At 42.6% G+C, this 22,916-nt stretch overlaps 1 protein-coding gene across 2 annotated transcripts in view; it reads left to right on the top strand.

The window, feature by feature from the left end:
• The window catches only part of Clpb (caseinolytic mitochondrial matrix peptidase chaperone subunit B), a 130,318-nt gene that overhangs the window by 32,423 nt on the left and 74,979 nt on the right, over nucleotides 1-22,916 (top strand). The window contains exons 4-5 of one of the 2 annotated variants that reach the window (XM_042689428.1): nucleotides 14,833-14,936; nucleotides 22,071-22,160. In XM_042689428.1, the coding sequence (XP_042545362.1) occupies nucleotides 14,833-14,936; nucleotides 22,071-22,160 (194 nt within the window). The remainder of the gene's footprint in view (nucleotides 1-14,832; nucleotides 14,937-22,070; nucleotides 22,161-22,916) is intronic. The other variant, XM_042689436.1, reaches the window with a different exon arrangement.

Below are 22,916 nucleotides of genomic sequence, written 5' to 3' on the forward strand. Positions count from 1 at the left end.
TTAAGAAGGAAAAGAAATCCAATTTTACCAAACATGGACAGACGGTGGAAAGCACTTTGATGTTACAACCTCTCAGTGATGCTTTACTTAGTCACAAGTTCATAAGCAAGAAGGCTTAATTATTTGGGAAAACACAAGATTAAAGCTGGACACAATGACTGGGTATCCATTCTTAGGCAACTTGATTCGAACCCATGCACCCAGTTCGTGTGTGGTGCAAACTTTGATGTGTGCTATGACAAGCTGAAAGTCATGACCCCCTTGGGGAAGCTCCTTCAGATAGCGTTTGCAGGATGTGTAGGCGGAGAGGCAGGGTCTGCCAACTCTGTTTGCTCAACTTTGATGTCCAAACAGCCACAGGCCCCACTATTTGCTCTTTCACTGAGGGATGGATTGTGGGCCTCCTACCTTTCCCAGTGGACAATAGCCAGCAGTGGAGTGTGACGACTGTTGACCATTCCAGGAGCCTGGTGGACCAGAACAGGCCTTTGGGAGGTGCAAAGCCTGGGAGGCCAAAAGCTGTTTATAGGACAGCCATTTCTCCAGATGTAGCTTTCCTTAAAGCCCTGGTGATGGTTGGGTGCATGTAGTGGAGATAAAAATAGTCTGTGAGCACTTACCAAGTCTACTCCTCTCTCTCCAGTAAACTTAAAGAATTTATATTCCAGATACTATTCCTTTTTCAGACATGTGTTTTGACAGGTTCTTTTTTGAGGAATTAAAAATTATAAAAATCTAAATCATACTACTTCTCTTCCATACCACTATTCCCTGATGACAGAGCATACGTCATCATACTCTGATGGCAGAGTATGTGTGCAGGGAATAGTGGTATAGAAGAGAAATGGAAAGCACTTTGACAGTTTCTCATAAAGATGAAGCATACACTATGCAGCCAAGCAATATCATCTCCATCTACATACAGATATTTATAGCAGGTTTGCTCATAATTGCCCAAACTGGAAATAACACAAGTACCCATCAACTAACAAGTAGACTAATTATGGTATATCCATGCAATGGAATAATAGTCAGTAGTGAAAAAAAGAACGAACTACTCAGACATGGATGAGTCTCAAAGGCCTTATGCTCATTTAAACCCAACATAAGCCCATTTATATGTCATTCTGGGGAAGATAGTACTCCAGGGACAGAAATCAGGTTAGTGGTTGTGATTGTAAATAGAAAAGGAACTTTCTAGGTGATGGAAATATTTTCTGTCTTGATTATGGTGTTTGGTTGCATGATATATAGTTATCAAATTATATATCTTGAAAAAAAATACCTACCTTGTATTGGGGATTAAAACCTCTCCCCTTAGTTTTCCCCTCAGGGCTGGTACTCTACTAGTTGAGCCACACCACTATTTCAGCCTTTTGGTGGTTAATTGGAGTAAGAGTCTCAGGGACTTTCCTGCTTGGATTGGCTTTGAATTGTGATCCTCACATTTCAGCCTCTTGAGTAACTAGGATTTACAGGTGTGAGCCACAGATACCCAGCAAGTTGTATATTTTAAAAGGGATGAATTTTATTGTGTGTAAATGATACTCAATAAACTGATTTTTTTACAAATTTTCAAAAAGCTGTCCTTTAATTTTCATTATTAATTGTGACCATTGGCATACTGAGAACTCATGTTTTAAGTTTCTAAATTAATTTGTATTAATGGTCACTAAGAATATTTACATTCTTGTTAGTGGTATCTCATCAGAGAGTACTGTATGTGTTTCAGTTGTTAGTAGAAAATGAAGATTTATAGATTCACACTATCAGTGATGTATTGAAATACTGTTACTAATGGTACTGATATATACTGATACATACTAATGTATCAGTATAGAATACTGATAAATTTGCCACAAGAATAGCAAACTGGGCTTATAAGCTCTCAAGTATATGATTCTTCATTCTAGCAAAGAGAAAGTCTGGGGTGCCAGACAGGGACTTTGCTTTTCCCATACTTGGACTTTTAAACCCCTAGACTGCCAAACAGGGAAACCTCTATGTAGATGAATACATACTTCAGGAAGTAAGATCCTAAAAGAAGACTTAAGTTTACTCAGGCTTGCTGGGCTGCGTTCATAGCTCAGAGGATGTAGAGCATGTAGGCAGAGCACGAAGCACCAACGGAACTGTTTGAAATTCCCCATGAGAGTCTGCTTCCCTCCTCCTGCCTTTGCTCCCGGAGTGCATTTCATCAGCATCGGAAGAACTGGTTCCCGGCACTGCCTTCCCTGCTTGGCCAGGATCCCTGAGGAACTGAGATAATGAGTGGATAACACGCATTTGCCAAGGCCTTCCTGGATGTGGTACCTGGGCTTTGTTAATTTTAAAATGCTACCATCCTTGCTTGAAAAACATTTTAATTTTTCTCACAGCATTTTTAGCATTTTTTATTTTCCCTGTACTGTACCGAGTTGGCATTAAAACCTGTCCTTAAGAAAGTAGCAGCCCTTGCCATATGGCTATTCTGTAGGACAAATCCTTTGTTTTTGGGTGCTGTAGCTTCACAGGTAGTCTTGGTGCCCAGAGCCAGTGCTGACCTTTCAGATAGACCTCTGGCAGCTTCCCCAAGATGCTCTCCTTTACTGCTGGCCAGCCAGAGGCAGAGTATACTGGTAGGGTCCTCCTACATTTGTGCTTGAATGTGGATCCTTGAGGGAATTTGTGTAAATGGAGGTGCTGCCTTAGACATAGAGTCCCTGTCCAAGGTTCTCATTCAGCTCATTATTGCCTAGATGATCTCCTGACTGTCCTTGATTGAATGTCTTCTGTGTGCCAGACTTGTGTCAGGATTTTAGTTGCTGTAATCCTGAGAGCAATCCCAAAGGAAGGCCTTAACTGTTCCTTCTTACAGATAGGGAAGAGATGCCCAGAGTTGTCCACTTAGTGAAAGAGCCAGGATTTGAAGCTGGAATCCTCAACCCAAAACTTACGTCTTTTTACTGGACTTCCCTGCCTATTGAGGAAAGGGAAGTGAGCACAGTTATGGATGTACTGAGGGATACTGGGACTTTAAATCAGGTCAATTAATTCTGCCTGCCTGCCTGCCTCTCGCCCCACCCCCCTTCCCTTTCTCTTCTTTCCCCTCTCTCTCATCTTCCTTGCTTCCTTTACTTAATCTTTTAAATTTATTTTTTGAGACATGTTATATAGTCTAATTTCAAACTGAGCAATTCCCGCCTCTGCTTCCCAAGTAGCTGAGACTATGGGCATGCATCACACACTTCATCTGACTTCAATTCAGGCTTGCTTTCATTTTTAAAATTTTTTTTTTTTTAGCTGAGTGTCGATGGGTCATGCCTGTAACAATCCTAGTTACTCAAGAGGCTGAGATCTGAGGTTCACAGTTTGAAGCCAGCCCAGGCAGTAAAGTCTTTGAGACTCTTATCTACAATAAATACCAAAAAATCCAGAATTAGAATTGTGGCTCAAGTGGTAGAGTGCTAGCTTGCAGCAAAAGAAGCTCAGAGATAGCACCCAAGCCCTGAGTTCAAGCCCCAGGAACAGCGAACAGCGCACACACACACAGACCAGGAGTCTTTCCTACCATTGGGATATTCTTTCACTTTCCTGTTACTGTCTTTTCTGCCATGAAACGGGAGATAATAAACAGATGACCTCAAAGGGCTATAATGAGGTTTCGGTATATATATGTAAAATACTTAGAACAGTGTTTGGTATATAGCAAATACTCAATGAGTTTCACTGCTCTTAGTACTATGGATATTACTGCTAATTGTGGGTTGCCTATCTTTGATAAAAGTGGCAGAGTTAGTTACTTGTCTCATCAGTTACTCATAGGTAACTCAGAGGTAGTAGGGCTTTGGAGATTCATTTTCATTCCTTTTTATCTGCACATCTGGGTTTAGAACATGGGACTCCTAAGCATGATGTATAGCTGGCTGGCTTTTGTCCCAGGTGGCCATCTGCCCAATTTAGAACAGTGCCCAGTATTTCCCAGCAAAGAAGGTTGGGTGAGGGTTCTGGCTAAGTGCCTGGCATGCCAGCACCATGCTTCCAGAAAAGTATACTGGGCTTGATGTCTTTCCTACTGCTTGCTGCTGCTATGGCTGATTATCTCTGAGTAACAAAGAATCATTTCTAATCCCATTTGCAATGGTCGTTCATGATAATCCTGTTTTGTAGTAATGATATTCCAATTCTAACATGCACCCGTTTCTAGTTTGGCAGACGCATGCTTCAACCTCAGGCAACCCAAGACATTGCTCCCTCGAAAGCAGTGCCAGCTCATTTGCCTAACAAGACAGTTTCAGGGAACCCCCACCTACACTCCAGTGCTCTGCTCCTTCCTAGGGCTCTGCATTCAGCTTTGTCTTCATGAAGAGTGTTGATTGAGGAAGAAGAACATCCAGTGCTCATCAGGTTTAACCACTGGGATAAGCCTAGCTATTTCTCTCCCTTTCCCCTTTCCCCTCTCTCTCCTCCCTCTTCCCCCTCCCTCTCTCCCTCTCCCTCTCTGTCTTTCTCTCTCCCTCTTTCTCTCTCCCTCCCTCCCTTTCCCTCCCCTCTCTGTCTTTCTCTCTCCCTCCCCTCTCTCTCCCTCCCACCGCCTCCCTCTCTCCCTCCTTTTCTCTCTCTCTCTGGTCCAAGACTGAAACTCAAATTGGTATTTTTGATATCTGACAATTTTGCTTCTTTTCTAACACTCTACCAACTGAGCCACACCTCTAACCCCATAGGTATTATTCAGGGACTATGATAGGATACAGACCTGTATCTCTCTTTTGGTGGTTCTTGGGGTTTGAACTCAGGGACTTAGGCTTGCTGGGCAAGTGCTCACCATGTGAGCCATGCCTCTAGCCCTTTTTAGTTTAAGCTTATTTTTCAAACATGCTTTTGCTAGGAATAGCTTTGAATTTGGATCTCCCCATCTCTGCCTGACTCTCTATACCTTTTCATTGTGGGCAGCATAGAAGTTTGAGGTCAGGGCTTTCTCTTGCTAGGCAGGCACTCTGCCTCTTGAGCCACATAGCCACTTCCTTTTATGTCACTTAGAAGGCATCTTCTAAGAAGCCATTCCATCGCTGCTTATTTTAACAGATTTGCCAGGCTGGTGGGACTGTGGTCTAGCAGACACAGTGAATGCATTTTGAGTTTCATCTAGGTATTTGGCTGTCTCTTGCAACATCTATATGAATAAAATATGTGGAGAACAATATAGCTAGATGAATAAATGGTGAGTGACCTGGCTTGTTTATATAGGATTGAACATCAGACTGGAGAGCAGACTCAAGAGGTGAGCCATGGGGCTCTTTTCTGTTCAGTAATTATATCACTGATTTTATTTAGGTCATTGATAGTTGCCAACTAAATCAGCAGACCAAACAATGTTTGAAGACATGTTAGGCAAAAGAATTGGGGACTAAAACACTATCTCCATGAGTTATAACAGTGATTTTGAATCATGATTTTAAAATCTGTAAAAAAATGATTAGGACTTGTTATACACCTCAGTTATATAGGGCTTATATTATATACAAGACTCTGGGTTTGACCCCAGCACTGCAAAGAAAAAAAGAAAAGTTTTTTAATTTTTAAAAAATTCTCAGGGTTGAGTATATAGGTCAGTAACAAAAACTAAAATCTATATAGTCTATAATACTTAATATTAAGAAGCCCATTCTAGGAGCTGACTTTAAAAGTCGGTGAGTGCCTAGTATGAGTCAGCAGTACAGCAGCTAGGCTTCAGAATGGATTGAAAAGTACTTATTGCCCTGTAGGCCCTGCTTGTCTTAGGTCTATGATTTGGTAACGAGGAACAGAGACATAGAGTTAAACTGCTTTGAGTTAAGACAACTAGTTGTCAGTTTCCTTATCTGCAAAATAGGACTAATAATAGCACCTACTTCACATACTGTGCTAAACTGGATAGGCTATGCCCTATGTACATCCTAAGCACACAGTAGGTATACAAAACTTTTTATTCTTTTTCTCATCACTGTGATTTTAAACCCAGTCTAAGTGGTGAACCAGCCCTGACATTCTTTGATGACTCATTTTCCCCCAAAGAGCCTACAGTCTCGGTCTATAGTGTACTAAGAAGCCCTAACAATTAGTTGGACCACAGGTTTAATGACTTCATATTATGAGCCACAGATTGAAAGTCAGGGATGCAGATTCAGAATTATGCATACTAGATGTGAAATTGGGATTGTCCTGGAGAGCTGTGATGAATGAACTTTGGCTCCTTAGTTCTCTACTTAATATATTCTTAGCCCTAATTATGTCACCTTTGTTTGGGCCCACAACTGATGTCCCTTGTCCATCTCAAAGATGCCTCCTTATAGCAACTAGCTGCTGTGACCTACTTTGTTTTAATGGCCCTCTGAAAATGTCACTGTCCCTGGCAGCGACAGAGTAGGAGCTTAGTAACTACCTGATACTAAGACTGATGTATAGTCAGAAGAGCTGGAACTAATGTGACTTAGGGGATCATTCACCAGCTTGAATTTTGTGCTTAATGTGCACATTTAGATAATTCAGGTTATCTTGCTGAACCTTGTTTACCCACCTATAAAATGGGACTGTACTTCACTACAAGTTGTTGAAATAATGAATGTAAAGTGTCTAACACACTGGCTGCTTTATTGTTATTATGGATGATTACTGACTTTAAGGTAAGTAAGTTAGTATCCTCATTTGAGGAAATTTGAACATATTTTCTGTATAAGTAGCATATGTTCTGCCTTTATTTTCTAAGAGAAAAAAAAAAAAACTTGTTCTTGCCCTTCCTTCCTCGGCTCCTGCCCCATGCCACAGGCCAATGCCTCTGTTCAGGCCACCCAGTATTCCTGATCAGCCACTATGCCAGGTTACTGAATAAGGCACAGCTCAGTTGGCTTTCTAGCAAAGCTCTTCAACTGTGACCTCTTGGTTTCTTTCTTCCTTCCATTGAGGTGTGCGCTGGGTTGAGAATAGATCACTCTTTGTCTTCTCCAGCCCCTGACACTCAGCACAGTGACCCTGTGCTTTAGCTGTGGGGATAGAGGGGAGGAGTTGGAGTTCGTTTGTGTGAGGATGACCTGGAGCTGGGATCACTGCCCCTCTTTGCTTGACCAACTCCAGCTGCTTGCCAGCCATCTTTGACACGTGCCTGGCTCTGCACCAGCCACAGTTCACACCACAGGCTTCCCCAAGCCCCTGCGGCCACCAAGAGCAGAAAGCCTAACATCAATCAATGAAACTGCCCTCCCATGAGTTGGGGTATGAAAGTAAGAGCTCATTGAGATCAGTGCAGCAAGCCTTCCAACATGCACTCCCACTTCTAATCTAATTACAGCCTGATCAGCAAATTAATTGGCTGTGGCTCTACAGAGAATTCCCCAAATCCCAAGAGCTGCCACTCAGGGACCACCCTCCTGTTCATGTTCTGTCACCCAGGAAGGGCCTGGTGCTCAAGAGAGGCTGATAGCCTAATTTGGACCTTCAGGTGAGAGAATACTGGGCAAGGCAGAGGCAGTTTTCTTCCAGCTTTCTCTTGCTCTTCCCATCAAATAAAATAATTTCATTTATCTTTCATTCATGTATTCATGCATTCATTCAGAAAGCATATGTTGACTTCTCACTGTGATCCAGGTCTTGAGGAAGGTGCTGAGAAGTAAAGTGCAGAGACTTGGTCCTTGCCCTATATTGTAGTAGAAAAGTAAATAAAATAGCCAATCATGCTAAATGACCAAGAGTCACCTATCGTGGCATGAGTACTGGATACTGGGCATACAGAGGAAAAAGAAGGGACCTACACTGGGAGTCAAAGGGCTTTTGGTGTGAGGAGCCCCAAGGTAAAAGAACATTAACCATTTGAAGCCCAGACAGCACAAGCAATTATATTTTTGGCCTTTGAAGTACTCCAGGGAGTTCATTGTTTTCACTAGGCCCTTGATTCCTCAGCCCCCAAGATTAGTAGTAAACTCTGAGTTCTATAGTTAAGAAGGCTCAAATGAAATAAGCCTTTGAAAGAATGGTCAAGGAAGGGAATAAAGAATCAGTCAGCTTGTCCCCTCTACCCCTTTGGGAGGAAAGCCCTTTTTGCTTTAATCTTTTCTCTTTTCTTTTCTTTTCTTTTCTTTGCCAATCCTGGGGCTTGAACTCAGGGCCTAGGCACTGTCCTTGTGCCCAAGGCTAGTGCTGTATCACTTGAACTACTGCGCCACTTCTGGCCTTTTCTGTTTTTGCGGTATAATCCTCTCATCTCCAACTCCCAAGTATTTGGGACTAGAAGTGTAAATCCTGACAAGTCAGCCTGTTTTGAAAAAAATCATGTATCTATGTTGCTGCATGTATATCCAGCCTATGGTTTCTGACTGCTGCATCATAGTATATACCACACTTAATTTATTATCTGCCCCCCTCCCCCAGTGGTAGACACTTGTTTCCCTCCTTACTCGCTACAAAATGCTGTCGTGTAGAGTCTCTTGTATTGCAGTTTATGTACCTAGGTAAGAATTTCCCTGGGAAATTCTCTCTTATTAATATTAATGAAGTTCTTGTCCTATTTTGGTATCCTCCAGCAATTGAATCTTCATGTCCTTACCAGATTTCTCTGTTGTGCTTTCCAGTGCTGAATTTTGGTTAAAACCTGAGTTGAGGGGGTTGGGAAGGTAGCTCAGTGGTAGAGTGCTTGCCATGCATGCATGAAGCCCTGGGTTTGATTCCTGAGCACCACATAAACAGAAAAAGCCGGAAGTGGCTCTGTGGTTCAAGTAGTAGAGTGCTAGCCTTGAGCTGAAGAGCTGAGGGATAGCACCCAGGCCCAGAGTTCAAGCCCCACAACCGACAAAAAATAAAAAAACCTGAGTTGAGGCATGAGGCATAGTGCTCCTAGAAACTATTATTACTTGAGAGTCACTACAAGGAAATAATAGACAATATAGCATACCTCACATGCTATAGACATTGTCTGCTTCTTCACTTTAGTAAGGGGAAAGTAGGGTATCTGGAGATTAGCTCTAGCTCTGAGGTTGGCATTGGTAGGAATATCTTTCCATGGACCACCAGAGGCAGGATCCTGCGCTGGCAGAAAGAGTTGCTAATATCCTGAAGCCTTTGCCCAATGCATGCCTGTGGAATAGTTCCTGTGAATGGAGATGTTTCTGTTATACAAAACATAGTTAAAATGAACTTGGTGTGGTACATACCTGTAATCCCAGCACTTGGGAAACTGAAGCAGGAGGATCATGAGTTTGAAGACAAATTGAGCTACATAGATCATTTTGGGCCAGCCTGGAATACATTGACCAGGTCTCTAAACTAAAAATGAAAAAGCTCATGTTGAGTCACTCATATAGTGCTCTAGCTTGATCTGGGCTGGTTTCTCCAAGAAGTGTTAGGAGTTTTTTAAGTATATGATGGATATTGAAGGAAAAACCTACAAGCTGTCTGGCAAGGTTTTGAGTGCCCTTGTTGGCCACTGAGCGCCATGATTGCTTTAATCTTGTCTACATCCTACTGTTGAGGCTGGTCCTTTTTTTGAGTTTTATTAAAAGTGAAGGGAATCTTTTTTCTGAGTTGTAGGATGAGTCACTCTTCTTGGATTGCTTACCCTCTCTAGCCTCCAAGTGAAGGCTGTTGCCCATCAAATTGCCCGTTTCCTTTGATTGGGTTAGCAGCCCTGGGGCTGATCCTAGTCACTCTCCTTTCTCCATCCTGCCAGACCATTGTCTGCCCTCCAGGGCCAAGGGCAGCATACATGGTTGCTTAGACACGTCCTGCAGCCTGCAAATTGGACAGATGGAATCAATACTCATGAACCTGGAGAGGCCCAGGTAGCACAGTTAGTGACACTAGCTGCCTGGAGGGACAGCCTGCCACAGGAGGGGGTGTGATTGAATGGTGATTGGACACAGCAGCTGAGGATTAACCAAATTATGTCCCTTTGAGTTTAGGTAGACAACCCCTTCTTATTTGGACATAGACTTGTACAGAATATAAAAGAATTGCCTTAGCCCAGGGCTGAACCAGCATATATCCTAGGAGTGATAACATATATATCTGGCACCCACCATGGCCTGGATTTATGTTATTAACATTACTGTGATCATATGGACAAAGGGAAGAGAGCCCATAAATGTGGAGTTGTAATTATGTAACAGGCACTGTTTTACATACTTCCCCTTATAACCTGCTAGGAAACCTCATACTATATGTATTATTCTGGTAAGGAATGAGGCCACAGCTTCTAGTAACTTGTCCCAGACTATATCATCATTGAATGATGTAGCTTTGACTCAGGTTCTCTATGCTTATTATAAAATGCCTTTCTTCACTAATGCCAGTGTGACCAAGCTGGCAGACTTATATGAATGAAATATAAGTTTTAGACATGAATTCTAGCTGCTTGGAAACTTCATTTCTAGTTGAGCTCTTGCTCCATATTTTACCTACGAATGTTAAAAAATTAAATCCTTTTAGGACCTCACTAAGCAACTATCAGGTAAAATAAAAACCTGTATCATGTGGGAGATGGATTCTGGTTGTTTTGATTTTTATGTATTGTGTACATGGAAGTTAGGAATTTTATTCATCCGTTTAGGCAATAACTGACTTGGATACCCTGCCAATTGAAGATAATGACATTCAAGTGATACATGGAAAACCATCAGCATTACTAGTTATAAATGCCAAAAAACAAAAAACTGTAGTTTGGCTTTTTTGTTTATTTTTTGGCTTTACTGGGTTCAAATTCAGGTGCAGCTTTTTTTGTTATAGTTTATTTTTCAGATAGGTTCTCCTCTTTTTGCCTAGGCTGGCCTGGGACTGTTATTCTCCTATGCAGTTGGAATTACAATTGTGCAATATCACATCCAACTTGGTTTTTGTTTTGTTTTTTGTTTTGTTGGGCATGGGGCTTGAACTCAGGCCCTGGGTTCTGTCCTTGAGCCTCTTTGTGCTCAAAGGCTAGTACTCTACCACTTGAGCCCATAGGACCACTTCATTTTTTGAGTAGTTAATTGGAGATAAGAATCTCAGGGGGACTTTTCTGCCTAGGTTGGCTTCAAACTGCAATCCTCAGATCTGAGCCTTCTGATTAGGTAGGATTACAGGTGTGAGCGACCAGTGCCGGACTTTAGCTTTTTTTGAGAGATAATGTCACTTTTTGCCAAGGTTGGCCTTAAACTGCTGGCCAACTCTGTTTATCTTTCAAGGAGCTGGCATTACATGTAGGAACCACTGCCCTGCCTAGTTTGGCCTATTTTTGTTTTTGTTTGTTGTTGTTGTTGATGCCAGTCCTGGGGCTTGAACCCAAGCCCAGGATGTCCTTAAGCTTTTATACTCAAGGCTAGCACCCTACCACTTGAGCCACAGCTCCACTTTGAACTTTTTTTTGGTGCTTACTTGAAGATAACTCTCATAGACTTTCCTGTTAAGGCTATCTCTGAATGGTGATCCTTAGATCTAGCTAGTCTAGCTAAGATAATAGGCATGAGCTACTGGCATTGAGCTAGTTTGGCTTTTTTTGTTGTTGTTGTTGTTGGTCATGGGGCTTGAACTCTGGGCCTAAGCACTGTCCCTGAGCTCTTCAGCTCAAGGCTAGTGCTCTACCACTTTGAGCCACAGTGCCACTTCTGGTTTTCTGGAGCTAATTGGAGATAAGAGTCTTGTGGGCCTTCTTGCCCAGGCTAGCTTTGAACTGCAATCCTCAGATCTCAGCCTCCTAAGTAGCTAGGATTACAGGCATGAGCTACCAGGGCCTGGCAACTGGTTTGGCTTTTTAAGAATGCCAATTAGCTGGGCACCCGTGGCTCACTTCTTGTAATCCTAGCTACTCAGGAGGCTGAGATCTGCGGCTTGTGGTTCAGAGCCAAGCTGGCAAGAAAGCCCGTGAAACTCTTATCTCCAGTAAACCACCAGAAAACCAGAAGTGGAGCTGTAGCTCAAGTAGTAGAGCACTAGCCTTGAGCTGAAGAACTGAGGGACAGCGCTCAGAGTTCAAGGCCCACAAGCAACAACAACAACAAAAAATCTTAGTCTCAGAAAAGCTATTTAGTAATTTAGCTATTTAGTAAAAGGCGAAAGAGTTATACAATCTGAAGAGAAACCAGAGAATGAGTATTAATTTAACTATTTAGTAGTAGCCTAGTGGTAAAGTGTTTATCTTGCATGTACAAGGCCCCTAGTTCAATCCCTAATATCCTCCCCACACACACATACACACATGCAAAGCTTATACTTACACTCTTGGAATTTATATTAAGGAGATAGATATAATGGGAGACTTTCATTGTTTTTTATTTGGTTCAGTATGGCTTGAACTTTTAAGTATGTACATCTTACAGTGGAGAAGAAAATGTGATCGTGCTAGGCACTGGTGGCTCATGCCTATAATCCTGGCTACTTAGGAGGCTGAGATCTAAAGCTGAGGCTGAGATCACTGCTCAAAACCAGCCCAGGCATTAAAGTCCCCATGAAACTCTTATCTTCAATTAACCACTCAAAAAATGGAAGTGGCACTGTGGATAAAGTGTTAGAGTGCTAGCCTTTGAGCACAAAGAGGCTTGGGGACAGCACCCAAACCCTGAACTCAAGCTCCACAACTGACCAAAAAAAAAAGTAAGAAAAAAAGAAAGATGGGCTGGGAAGGTGGCTCAGTGGTAGAGCGCTTGCCTTGCATGCCTGAGGCCCTGGGTTCGATTCCTCAGCACCACATAAGCAAAAAGAAAAAAGCCAGAAGTGGTGCTGTGGCTCAAGTGGTAGAGCGCTAGCCTTGAGCTAAAAGAGCTGAGGGACAGCGCCCAGGCCCAGAGTCCAGGCCCCATGACTGGCAAAAAAAGAAAAAAAAGAAAGAAAAAGGGGCTGGGAAGGTGGCTCAGTGGTAGAGTGCTTGCCTTGCACGCATGAGGCCCTGGGTTCAATTCCTCAGCACCACATAAGCAGGAAAAAAAAGCCGGAAGTGGCGCTGTGGCTCACTCAAGTGGTAGAGCGCTAGCCTTGAGCTGAAGAGCTGAGGGACAGCGCCCAGGCCCAGAGTTCAGGCCCCAGGACCAGACCCAAAAAAAAAAAAAAGAAATGTACATCTGTGTGTCTGTGTCTGTCCATCTGTCCCTCTGTTTGTCTGTCTCTCCTGGGGCTTGAACTTAGGGCCTGGATACTTATCTTGAGCTTTTTTGCTCAAGACCAACACCACACAACTTGAGCCACAGCTTCATTTCCAACGTATTTAAAATTGATATTTGGAGGAAAGCATCTCATGGACTTTCCTGTCAGAAAATCTGGGCTGGCTTCAAACCACAACATCAGATCTGACTCTCCTGAATAACTAGGTTTACAAGTATGAGGTACTAGTGTTCTGCTCCTAACAGTTTTTAAAGACAAGGTCTCCCGTGTAAGCGCCTGCTGACATAGAACTCATTGGTGTAGCTCAAACTGGCTTTGACTTAGGATTGTCCCATGTCAGTCTCCCAAATTTGTGATTATTGGAATATACTACCAATGCCCTAGCTCTTCTGCATATTTCACATAGCCAGTCTTCAGGCTCAAAGATCCTTTATACTTCATCAGTTCTTCTGATTGTGCTCTTACATTTCTCATTTTATTCATTGTATTTTTCAGTTGTAGAATTTGATTTTATTTTTTAGCAGTACAGTATTCTTTGAGCCATGCTTCCAGCTAGTATTTTTTTTAAAAAATAATTTCTATATCAACTAAATTAATTGTTTTGGTCATTATTTGTTTTCTTGATTCCATTGAATAGATGTGCTGAGCAAAAAGCAAATAAAAGGAAGGGAAATAGAAAAGTTACTCTTTTCATGAGCCTCCTTAAAGCAAATATTTATAATTCTTTGTTAGCCAGGTCATGGATCTACACTTCTTTATTGTTGATTACTGATCCTTTATTTTGTTCATTTGGAGGGGTCAGATTTCCCTGATTCTTCAAGAACTTTGTAGCTATGCATTTTAAGCTGTAAGTACTTAAACTCTTACCAGTCATCTTTTCCAAAGATTCAGGATAGGTCATCTTGTGTGGTCCATGGGTGGGTGAGTCCTCAGGCAAGATAACCTGGTACCTGAGTCAATAATTTGGCAGGCTCAGTTCTTGAGTCTGATGGGGTTATGGTAGAGCAAGGCAAAGCTAACCTGTGTGAGCTAGCCCCATGCTAGAGAACACTGGAGAACTTGGTTCTGGATTAGAGAAAAAGATGATTTCTCAAATATTGGGGCTGTTTGGCCTTGGGGCCAGTCTAGAGCTAAGGCTGCTGAGGTTGGAAGCACACAGACCAAGTAGCAAAGCAAACATAGAACCTCCCCTATCAAGAGCCTCAGCATTCAGGTACTGGTCTAGAATCTGGGGCACAGAAGACTGCACTAAAATTTCACTAGGATGGGTTTGGTTTCAAGGTCTGAAGAAAAATTCAGTGCTCACTTCACATAGAGAGGTATTGCTTGGTTTGGGAGTAGGGATGACATGGGTAATGAAAACTGTCGTTCTACCCTTATTAGTGCATCTTTATTTCTGTGCTATGTCATCGCCTACCTGGATTCCTTCTCCCTTTTAAGGTGTTTTCCAGGCAGGCAGAAGCCAAAGAAACTTTTGCCATTTTGTTGATATCCTGCTGAGAAGCCTTTGTTGACCTTCTTTGTTCTGCTACTGTACATGTCATTTCTCATACAATAACCTGCATCGTACTTTGCTATAATTTTATACTTAATTGTTTCCTTCCTGGCGAACTGACAGCTCCATGAGAGTATGGACCCTGGCATCTAGTAGTAACTAGCACATAGTAAACATGTGATGTATAATTGTTGAATGAAGATTATGTATTTCCTACTTAGGTAAACTGGGCATATAACACTTCGGTCTCTGATTATTTCCAGTGTGGTACAGGTCCTGCTTGCTGCTGGGGCTGATCCAAACCTTGGAGATGATTTTAGCAGTGTCTACAAGACAGCCAAAGAGCAGGGAATCCATTCTTTGGAAGGTAAGCATGGACTACCCAGATGCTCCAGAGTTATTTTCCTATGCTGTCCATCAACTTTGCTGGGTACCAGGACTACCAACAATGCTTGGAACAGATGCCTTTCACAGTCATTCTGGCTTTATATTTTATTACTTTAAAAATATTAGGGAAAGAAATGGAAGCCTGAATTCATGATCAAATTGGAGTGGGACACATTTTAACTGGTATTCTCCTGAAAATGCCTCCGCCAGGGGAGCCTCAGACGAGTGGGCAATGGAGCGAGCTTCAGTGAAATAATAATTAGGGCAACTGCATGGAATGTGGATTTGCTCCTCTCACTTCCTGAAGACTTATCCTGTCCAAGAACTGCATAACAGCCTAACTGGTTTCCTCTGCCTTAGAAGTCCCTAAATGCTACTCTGAATGCTGCTTTTTCAGTATGTTCAGTATGACAGACCCTTCATCTTACTGTGTGATCCAGGACAAAGTATCTTGATGTCTGTGCTGGAAAATGAGTTTGTCATCAGTGCCTCTTAGATGTCATGTGGGTGATCATTGGGACATCAGAAGAGGCTGTGTACCAAGGCCCAGCATCTGTCTGGAAGGTACCTGGGGAAGTCAGACTGTGTGGCCTTTGATAAATGACCATTAGAATATGAAGTAGAGAAGAACTCAGGTTGTTTTTGCGGTATACAGAAATGAATATTTTCCATTTGGCCTTTCGCTTAAACAGATCGTACCCACTTCCTGTCCATTTTCCTGAATCACTGACTGAGATTTCCAGCAACAGAGCAGCTGGGCAATGGTTTCTTTAGGATTGACATTGATACCTGGAAGACAAACAGCATTGCTGACTGCCTAAGGGTTCTACCTGGACCACGAGAGAGATTAAGCAGAATGGAACAATGCACTCAGCTCTCAGAGCTTTTCAGTGAGGCTAGACTGGTTGAAAATCAGGCTGTGGAGGCCCTTCAGGAAGATGTCTTTACTATGCAAGGAGAAAATTTCTCCAATCAGTAGCTTGAGGGAAATGGAGAAGAACACTGTTTGGCACTGTGCCAAGGTCAAGGTCAATCATCTCCTTGCTTCCCCATCTTTCTAAACATGATTCTTCATTATAGTAGCTAGATCCTCCATAAAGGCCTTTTTGCCTTGGACAATAATGGCAGTCTGTCCTCAACTACTCTGAGTGTTCCCTAAATCTTGACTGCTTGGGTGGCTATTTGATCTCTGGCCTGCCTGTATGTCTTTTCTACCCCGCCCCCCCACTCACACCCCCAGCTGACAGTTCGACATTGAGGCCATGACCTATGCTTCTGTGGATTCCACACTGAGTGAGGAATGCTCAGAAAACAAGTTCCTGAGTACCAAATAAATATGCCCTGAGTTTTCTGCCTAATTTGTGGTGACACAGCTTCTGGACTGCCCGCTCCTCACTCAAGCACCACATCCCTGCGGAGCTCTGTCTTCTCTTTGGCATTCTCACCAGAAAGCTCGGAGATGCATTTGTGAGATGGCAATACCTGGAAGGAGGGAGGGGATTCTTGCCTTCCTCTTTCTGCTTTCAGGATCCTAGCAGGGCTTGAAAGATACAGAATATCAGTGTTATGAAGCTGTCTAGTTGAACTTGTGCTATCTGGTTCAACTTTTTTTTTGTAGCTTTGTGTTCTAATGTTTTTCTCCAGGTTAATACTCATATTCAGCATTCTATATCAGTACTCAGCTAACTTGGGCAAGAGCCAGTCCATTGACATTTTAAGGTCTGTGGGCCAACTTGTTCTCAGCGTGGCCATTTAAGGTAGAAAGAACCATAGGTAGTGCACAAGCTAATGGGTATGCATGCATTTCAATAAAACTTTACTGCCTATGCAGTAGGCTGGGTTAGGCCTATCAGTTTACACCAATCCTGTTGCAAACAATTTGTATTCTATTTATTTGGTTAATCCCTTCTAAATTCTTTTTTTTTTTTTTTTTTTTTTTGATGGGGGGGTCCAGTCATGGGGCCTGAACTCTGGGCCTGGGCGCTGTCCCTCAGCTCTTCAGCTCAAGGCTAGCCACAGCACCACTTCCGGCTTTTTTCTTTTTCCTTATGTGATGCTGAGGAATGCAAGACAAGCGCTCTACCACTGAGCCACCTTCCCAGCCCCTGCTCAAGTTTTTTCTTTTTCTTTTTTTTTTTGTCGGCCGTGGGGCTTGAACTCTGGGCCTGGGCGCTGTCCCTCAGCTCTTCAGCTCAAGGCGAGTGCTCTACCATTTGAGCTACAGCGCCACTTCCGGTTTTCTGGTGGTTTTATTGGAGATAGGAGTCTCACGGTCTCTCGTGCCCGGGCTGGCTTTGAACCGCGATCCTCAGATCTCAGCCTCCTGAGTAGCTAGGATTACAGGCGTGAGCCACCAGCGCCTGGCTTAAGTTTTTTCTATCTCAAGCTTTTTTCTATCATCTGGCTGTTTGCTAATTGGAGATAATTGTCTCTCAGATTTGTCTGCCCAGGCTGGCTTCTACCTGAGATCCTCAGATCTCGGCTACCTGAGTAGCTAGGGTTACAGGTAGAAGCTACTGGTACCTAACAAAGATCAAGATATTCAGGGCTTGAACTCCAGATCTCACACTTTGGCTTGGATTTTTTTTCCCAGGGCTGGTTCTCTACTTGAGCCATGCTTCCAGCCTCCCAATAACCTTTTGAAGAAAGGAAATTAGGTTATCCTGGAATATTAATGTCTTATTCCTTGTAAATTCACATTAGTGCTAGTAGTTTCCTATTTTAGATCCATTGTAAAAAAAAAAATACATTATAGGACTGAGGTGTTGCTTAGTTGGTAGTGTGTTTGCCTGTCATGCCCAAAGCTCTGGAATCAATCCCTAACACTGCCAAAGATTTTAAAAAGAAAGGAAAGGAAGGAATTTAGAAAATTGTTCAGAAAACATTAAACATCTGTAATTTGCAAGGTCTCTGTCTTTATACTTTTTGTTGTTGTTGTTGTTGGCTTAAACTCTGGGCCTGAACTCTGTCCCTCAGCTCTTCAGCTCAAGGCTAATGCTCTACCACTTGAGCCATATCACCACTTCCCATTTTCTGGTGGTTTATTGGAGATATGAGTTTCTCTGCTTTTCCTGTGTGGACTGGCTTTGAACCACAGTCCTCAGATCTCAGCCTCATGAATAGCTAGGATTATAGACATGAGGCCCCTCTTTGTACTTTTTTGTTTCCAAACTACCTTCATCCAACAGTTTTTCTAGCAGCTCATCTTACTTTCCAAGGCATATCAATTTGGATGTACTCTGTGTTGTACCTTCTATGATAACAGTCCTTAAGAAATGTCAGGGCTCTTGTTTCTCCTTATCAGCCTAAGCCTTTGGCACTTCTTCAGCTTTCCCTCTCCCTCGCTCCCTTTTTTCCATTCAAAGATTTATTGCCCATCTACTGTGAGCCAAACTCTATGCCCAGCTCCAGGTCATCCTCATTGACAGAAATCTCTCCTCATAAACAGAAATGCAAGGATTCTGTGGTTCCCTTTTCTTTTGACTAGATTGATTTTTTTTTTTTTTAAATGGAAGTTAACCTGACTTATGGGAATGGGCCAGAATAAGAGGTGTGTCTCCCTTCCTCAGAGTGGAAAACCACAAGATCTGGACAGCTGGATGGTTCTTCATTATCAAAGCATAGAGTTATTGGCAGAGCCAGGGCTTAACTAAATTTCTAATTGATGTTTCTGTGGAACTCAGCCTATTAGTACTGATGGAAAATGGTGACTGTGGTTATGACCTTGGCAAGACCTCTCTCCCAGTAGTACATCCCTTGTCTATGTTGTTGTAAAGATGAAAATATGTAATATGTGAATTGTAAAGTGGTCTATAGTTGTAGTTATTTATTAGTTAAATTTATTTGTAATTCAGCATGCTTTTACTGAGTGTTTGGCACTCTGCCAGATGCTAGGAATATATAAACGAATATTCATAGTATATAAAGGAATGACTATATATTCCCTCAACAGTACTTCCAGTCAAGTGCAAAGACAGACCAGTGAGTAAGGATTCACAGTACAGTGTAGTAAATGTAAAGGTAGCTGTACAAAGGATGTCAGCAACACTGACAAGAGGTAGTGGTGAATTCTAGCTGATATGTCATAGGGTTAGTGATTTCTGAATTGGATCTTACAGGTGAGTTAGAGGTTGCCATCCCCATGAAGAATGTCCTTCTGGGTGGAAGGAATAAAATGCAGAGACAGGTTCAGGGTACGTGATCCCAAGTGGCATCATCTGCCAGGGTTTTAAAGAAGAAAACAAATGAAGTCAGAGAGAGATGGTTATAAAGGAAAGGACCTTATAAGGCCACTCTAGGGAGCTCATACTATGTTCTGAAGGCCATTAAAGGATTTTGAGCAGACAAATATTATTTATATTTGCATTTTAGATGGTTCATTTTGTCAGGTTAGAAAAGGCTTGAAGGGGAGAGATTGGCAAAACTTCCTGAACTTTTAAGAATGATTTGCCTCTTTTGACAATCTGAGAAAAAAAATTTACTCTTTTCCTCCAAAAGACACTTAAAATGTTTGGTAGTTTGTGAAACTTAATACTCATGGTAAACTTGACTAGATTTAGAGATGCCTATAAGATTCATAAAGCTTATCTCAAGGAGTTGTTATGAGGACTCTGACCTAATGAATGGATTAATCCCTAGATGGATTCCTAATATGGTATTTTTTGTAGATGGTTGAAAGTTAAGAAGTAGCGCCTGTTGTAGGAAATAGTCATGGGGGTGTGTCATTGGAGCTATGTCTTGGCTTGGCTTCTTCCAGTATTCCTGGACCTCATGATATGAACTGCTATTTCCATCAACCCCTCCTTGCCCTCATAGTCGGTAGATCTAAAACCATGAGCCAAAAATACTTATTTCCTGTTTTTGTTGTTTGTAAGATATTTTGGTCACAGCTACACAAAGTAATCTAATGAATGCATGGCTCCTATAGGTGATCTTTAGGGATGGAGTAAATAGAAGTTAGGAAGATATTAGGAAGAGGTTGAGTACTCAGTGAATTGATAGAATTGATGGAAAGGAGGTACCTGTGGTAACACCTCAGCTTCTGTGAGTACAGCTGGGTTTGTGGGTATAGACCTTCAGGGGTCATGTGGCACAAACAGGGATTTAGGAGTCACCAGATTTTGATCATAGTTAAAGGAATGGTAAATAAAACGCCCAAAATTGCCCTTGGAAAGAGTTTATAGTGAGGAGAAAGGAGAGAAAATTCCTCCTTAATAGATCCCTGCACTTAGGGTACAAGGAGGAAAAAGGAAAGCACCCCAAAAACTTTGTTTCTGTTGTGTATGCTCAGAACAAGTACAACCTAAGGAGGATCTTTGCCTTCCTCTTTTAGGATCTGTCATAGGATGGCCATCGTTTGAGAAGCCCTTTTGTCTTGGTTATATGCACTGCTCCTTAGCAGGGAGCCTGTTCATCCCCTCTTTTCAGGTTTGATATTTCTGGATAGAGGCAGGTTTACTGGTACAAGTGACTCAAGAGTGCTTGGTATGGAAATCTCCTTGACCTGACTGTCTTTTCCATTCTCTGCAGCCTTCAGAGTAGCATCTTCAGAGGCTCAATGGTGTCCTGGAGAAATAGATAAGGCTTCCATGCCTGGTAGCTGTGGTTCAGCTAAGTCCAGTTACTATGTAATTGAGAAAGTGAGAAAGTGACAGTCTTTTTCAGTCTTCTTTTCTTGGGGGTCCTGTTGTGAGGCCTGAACTCCTGGGCCTGGGCACTGTCCCTCAGCTCTTCAGCTCAAGGGTAGCACTCTACCACATGAGCCACGGCGCCACTTCCGGCTTTTTTCTTTTTGCTTATGTGGTGCTGAGGAATCGAACCCAGGGCCTCATGCATGCAAGGCAAGCGCTTTACCACTAAGACACCTTCCCAGCCCTTTTTCAGTCTTCTTGTATGTAACATAGGGACAACAATATTTGTCTTAGAGTTGTTAGAATTAGTAGAGATAAGTATACGTATATAAATTGCAATGACAGTTAAGCTACTCTATGGAGGTGGGTTTTGGCTCAGTGTAACATAGGAAGCCTGATTAAGAGGTAGTGAACTCTTTACCCAGGGAGTACTGACATGCTGGATGTCTGCTCAACAGGGATTCTGTAAAGAAGTTTCTTGGTCTAGGTCACTGAATTATGCGGTCTCTAATGTCCTTGCCAGCTGTGTGACTTCTAAGGTTCTAAAAGCTCTCGGCTCCACATCAGAGCAAGTAATATATTTAGAGGAAGTAGAATTTCAACTGGCCTTTTGGAGTGATAAAGGAAAAAAGAAAAGGACACTGGACACGGGTGGCTCACACCTGTAATTCTAGCTACTCAGGAAAGTAACTTCTGAGGATCATGGTTCAGAGCCAGTCTAGACAGGAAAATTTGTGAGACCCTTATCTCCCATTAGTCACCAAAATGCTTGAAGTGGACCTGTGGACTAGATGGTAGAGCAATAGCATGGAGGGAAAAAAAAAAAAAAAAGCTCATGGAGAGTGCCCAGGCCCTGAGTACAAGCCCCAGAACTGTCTCACACAAAAAATCCTAAGCAGGGGGACATAGCTTGAGGAGGACACAGATAGGACAGGTATAGAGGCGGGAGAGGGATTGTAGCAGTTTGCCAGTTCATTCCCTGTTTTCTTGTCCACATTCCCTTCAGTGCCTTGAGCCTGTCCATGCCCACTCCAAGAGATTTCCACTTGTGGCTGGCTGAAGGGTGGTGGGCCCTAATCCTCAGGTGGAGGAGGCAATAAATTAGTGGCAACAGTAAACAAGTCGCCTAGCCTGGGATGCCGCTGGCTGCTTGTAAGTAACTGTTATAAACATTGAGTGTCTGGGGCTGTCAGAAATGCAAGCAAGCATTCTGAGTGCCTCTCATATGTACAATTAAAACAATAAAACACGGCAGAAACATGGCCAGAGTCGATTATAAATCAGCTTCTCTTCTCAATTCCGAATGGCAGCTGAATAAAGATGAGTTGTGCTGGTTAGGTTGGCATAAGCTTTGAGTAGAGGGCTGGCTTGCCAGGCTGAACCTGCCCTAGGACAAGTCTACCTACCTACAGTTCTCCTTACTGTAGTTCCAGGGCTACAGGTCCTGGCCTGCCCCAGCTGACCTCCCCATCTCTTGTCTTCAGATGGGGGACAGGACGGTGCAAGCTGGCGTGTCACAAAACAGTGGACAAGTGCCCTGGAGTTCAGGAGGTGGCTAGGAGTCCCCGTTGGCGGTAATGGAACTGCTCTCTGTTCTGTAATAGTGCTCCCCAACCCCAGTTCCTGCTAAGGAGTGGTCTTATCAGACTAACTCATCCACTCACACAGTTAACCACCCAGGGTATTAGTGAACCACTGTGTGTCCAGCTCTACCCAGGCACAGCAGAGAGAATGTCTACCTCAAGAGCATAAACAGATGAGAGTACTGAGGCTCCCAAGGAAATAAGACTCTTCTAGAGAGCTTAACACACAATTCCTGGCCCACTGTAGGATTCTGTAGGTTTGGAGTAAACCTGAGGCTTTTGCATCTCTAGCAGTCTCCTATTTCCTAGAGCCTCACAAACCAGACTACAGGTGTTAATTTGCAGTCTTGTGCTTGGACTGCTTAAAAGTGTTCTTAAGACCTTTACTTCCTTAGAGAAGAGACATTTATCTTGCAACTTTTAGTTTATTCATAGACTGTTCTTAAGCTCCATGGTATTGTGGTGGGTTTGCAGAACGTTTAGGAGTCATTTTCTATACTTCTCAGAGTCTCTGTCACCTGATTTGTAAAATAAAAGTTATTGGGAAGTTGAAGATGACACATTTATTTCTCACCTAAAACCTAGAACATAGAAGAAATTACATTAACATAAACCTCTGTTTTGTGTTATAATTGCCACTATTCTTATTGTACGTCATTCGGAATGTCTGACGTAGCCTCTTAAGAGCTTTTCCACACTAACAAACTTATCCTCAAAGAACTTATTATCAACTGAAGTCAGAGGATC

This window comes from Dipodomys spectabilis, unplaced genomic scaffold (assembly GCF_019054845.1).
Source record: "Dipodomys spectabilis isolate Male_0828 unplaced genomic scaffold, ASM1905484v1 ptg000003l, whole genome shotgun sequence".
Lineage (NCBI taxonomy): Eukaryota > Metazoa > Chordata > Mammalia > Rodentia > Heteromyidae > Dipodomys > Dipodomys spectabilis.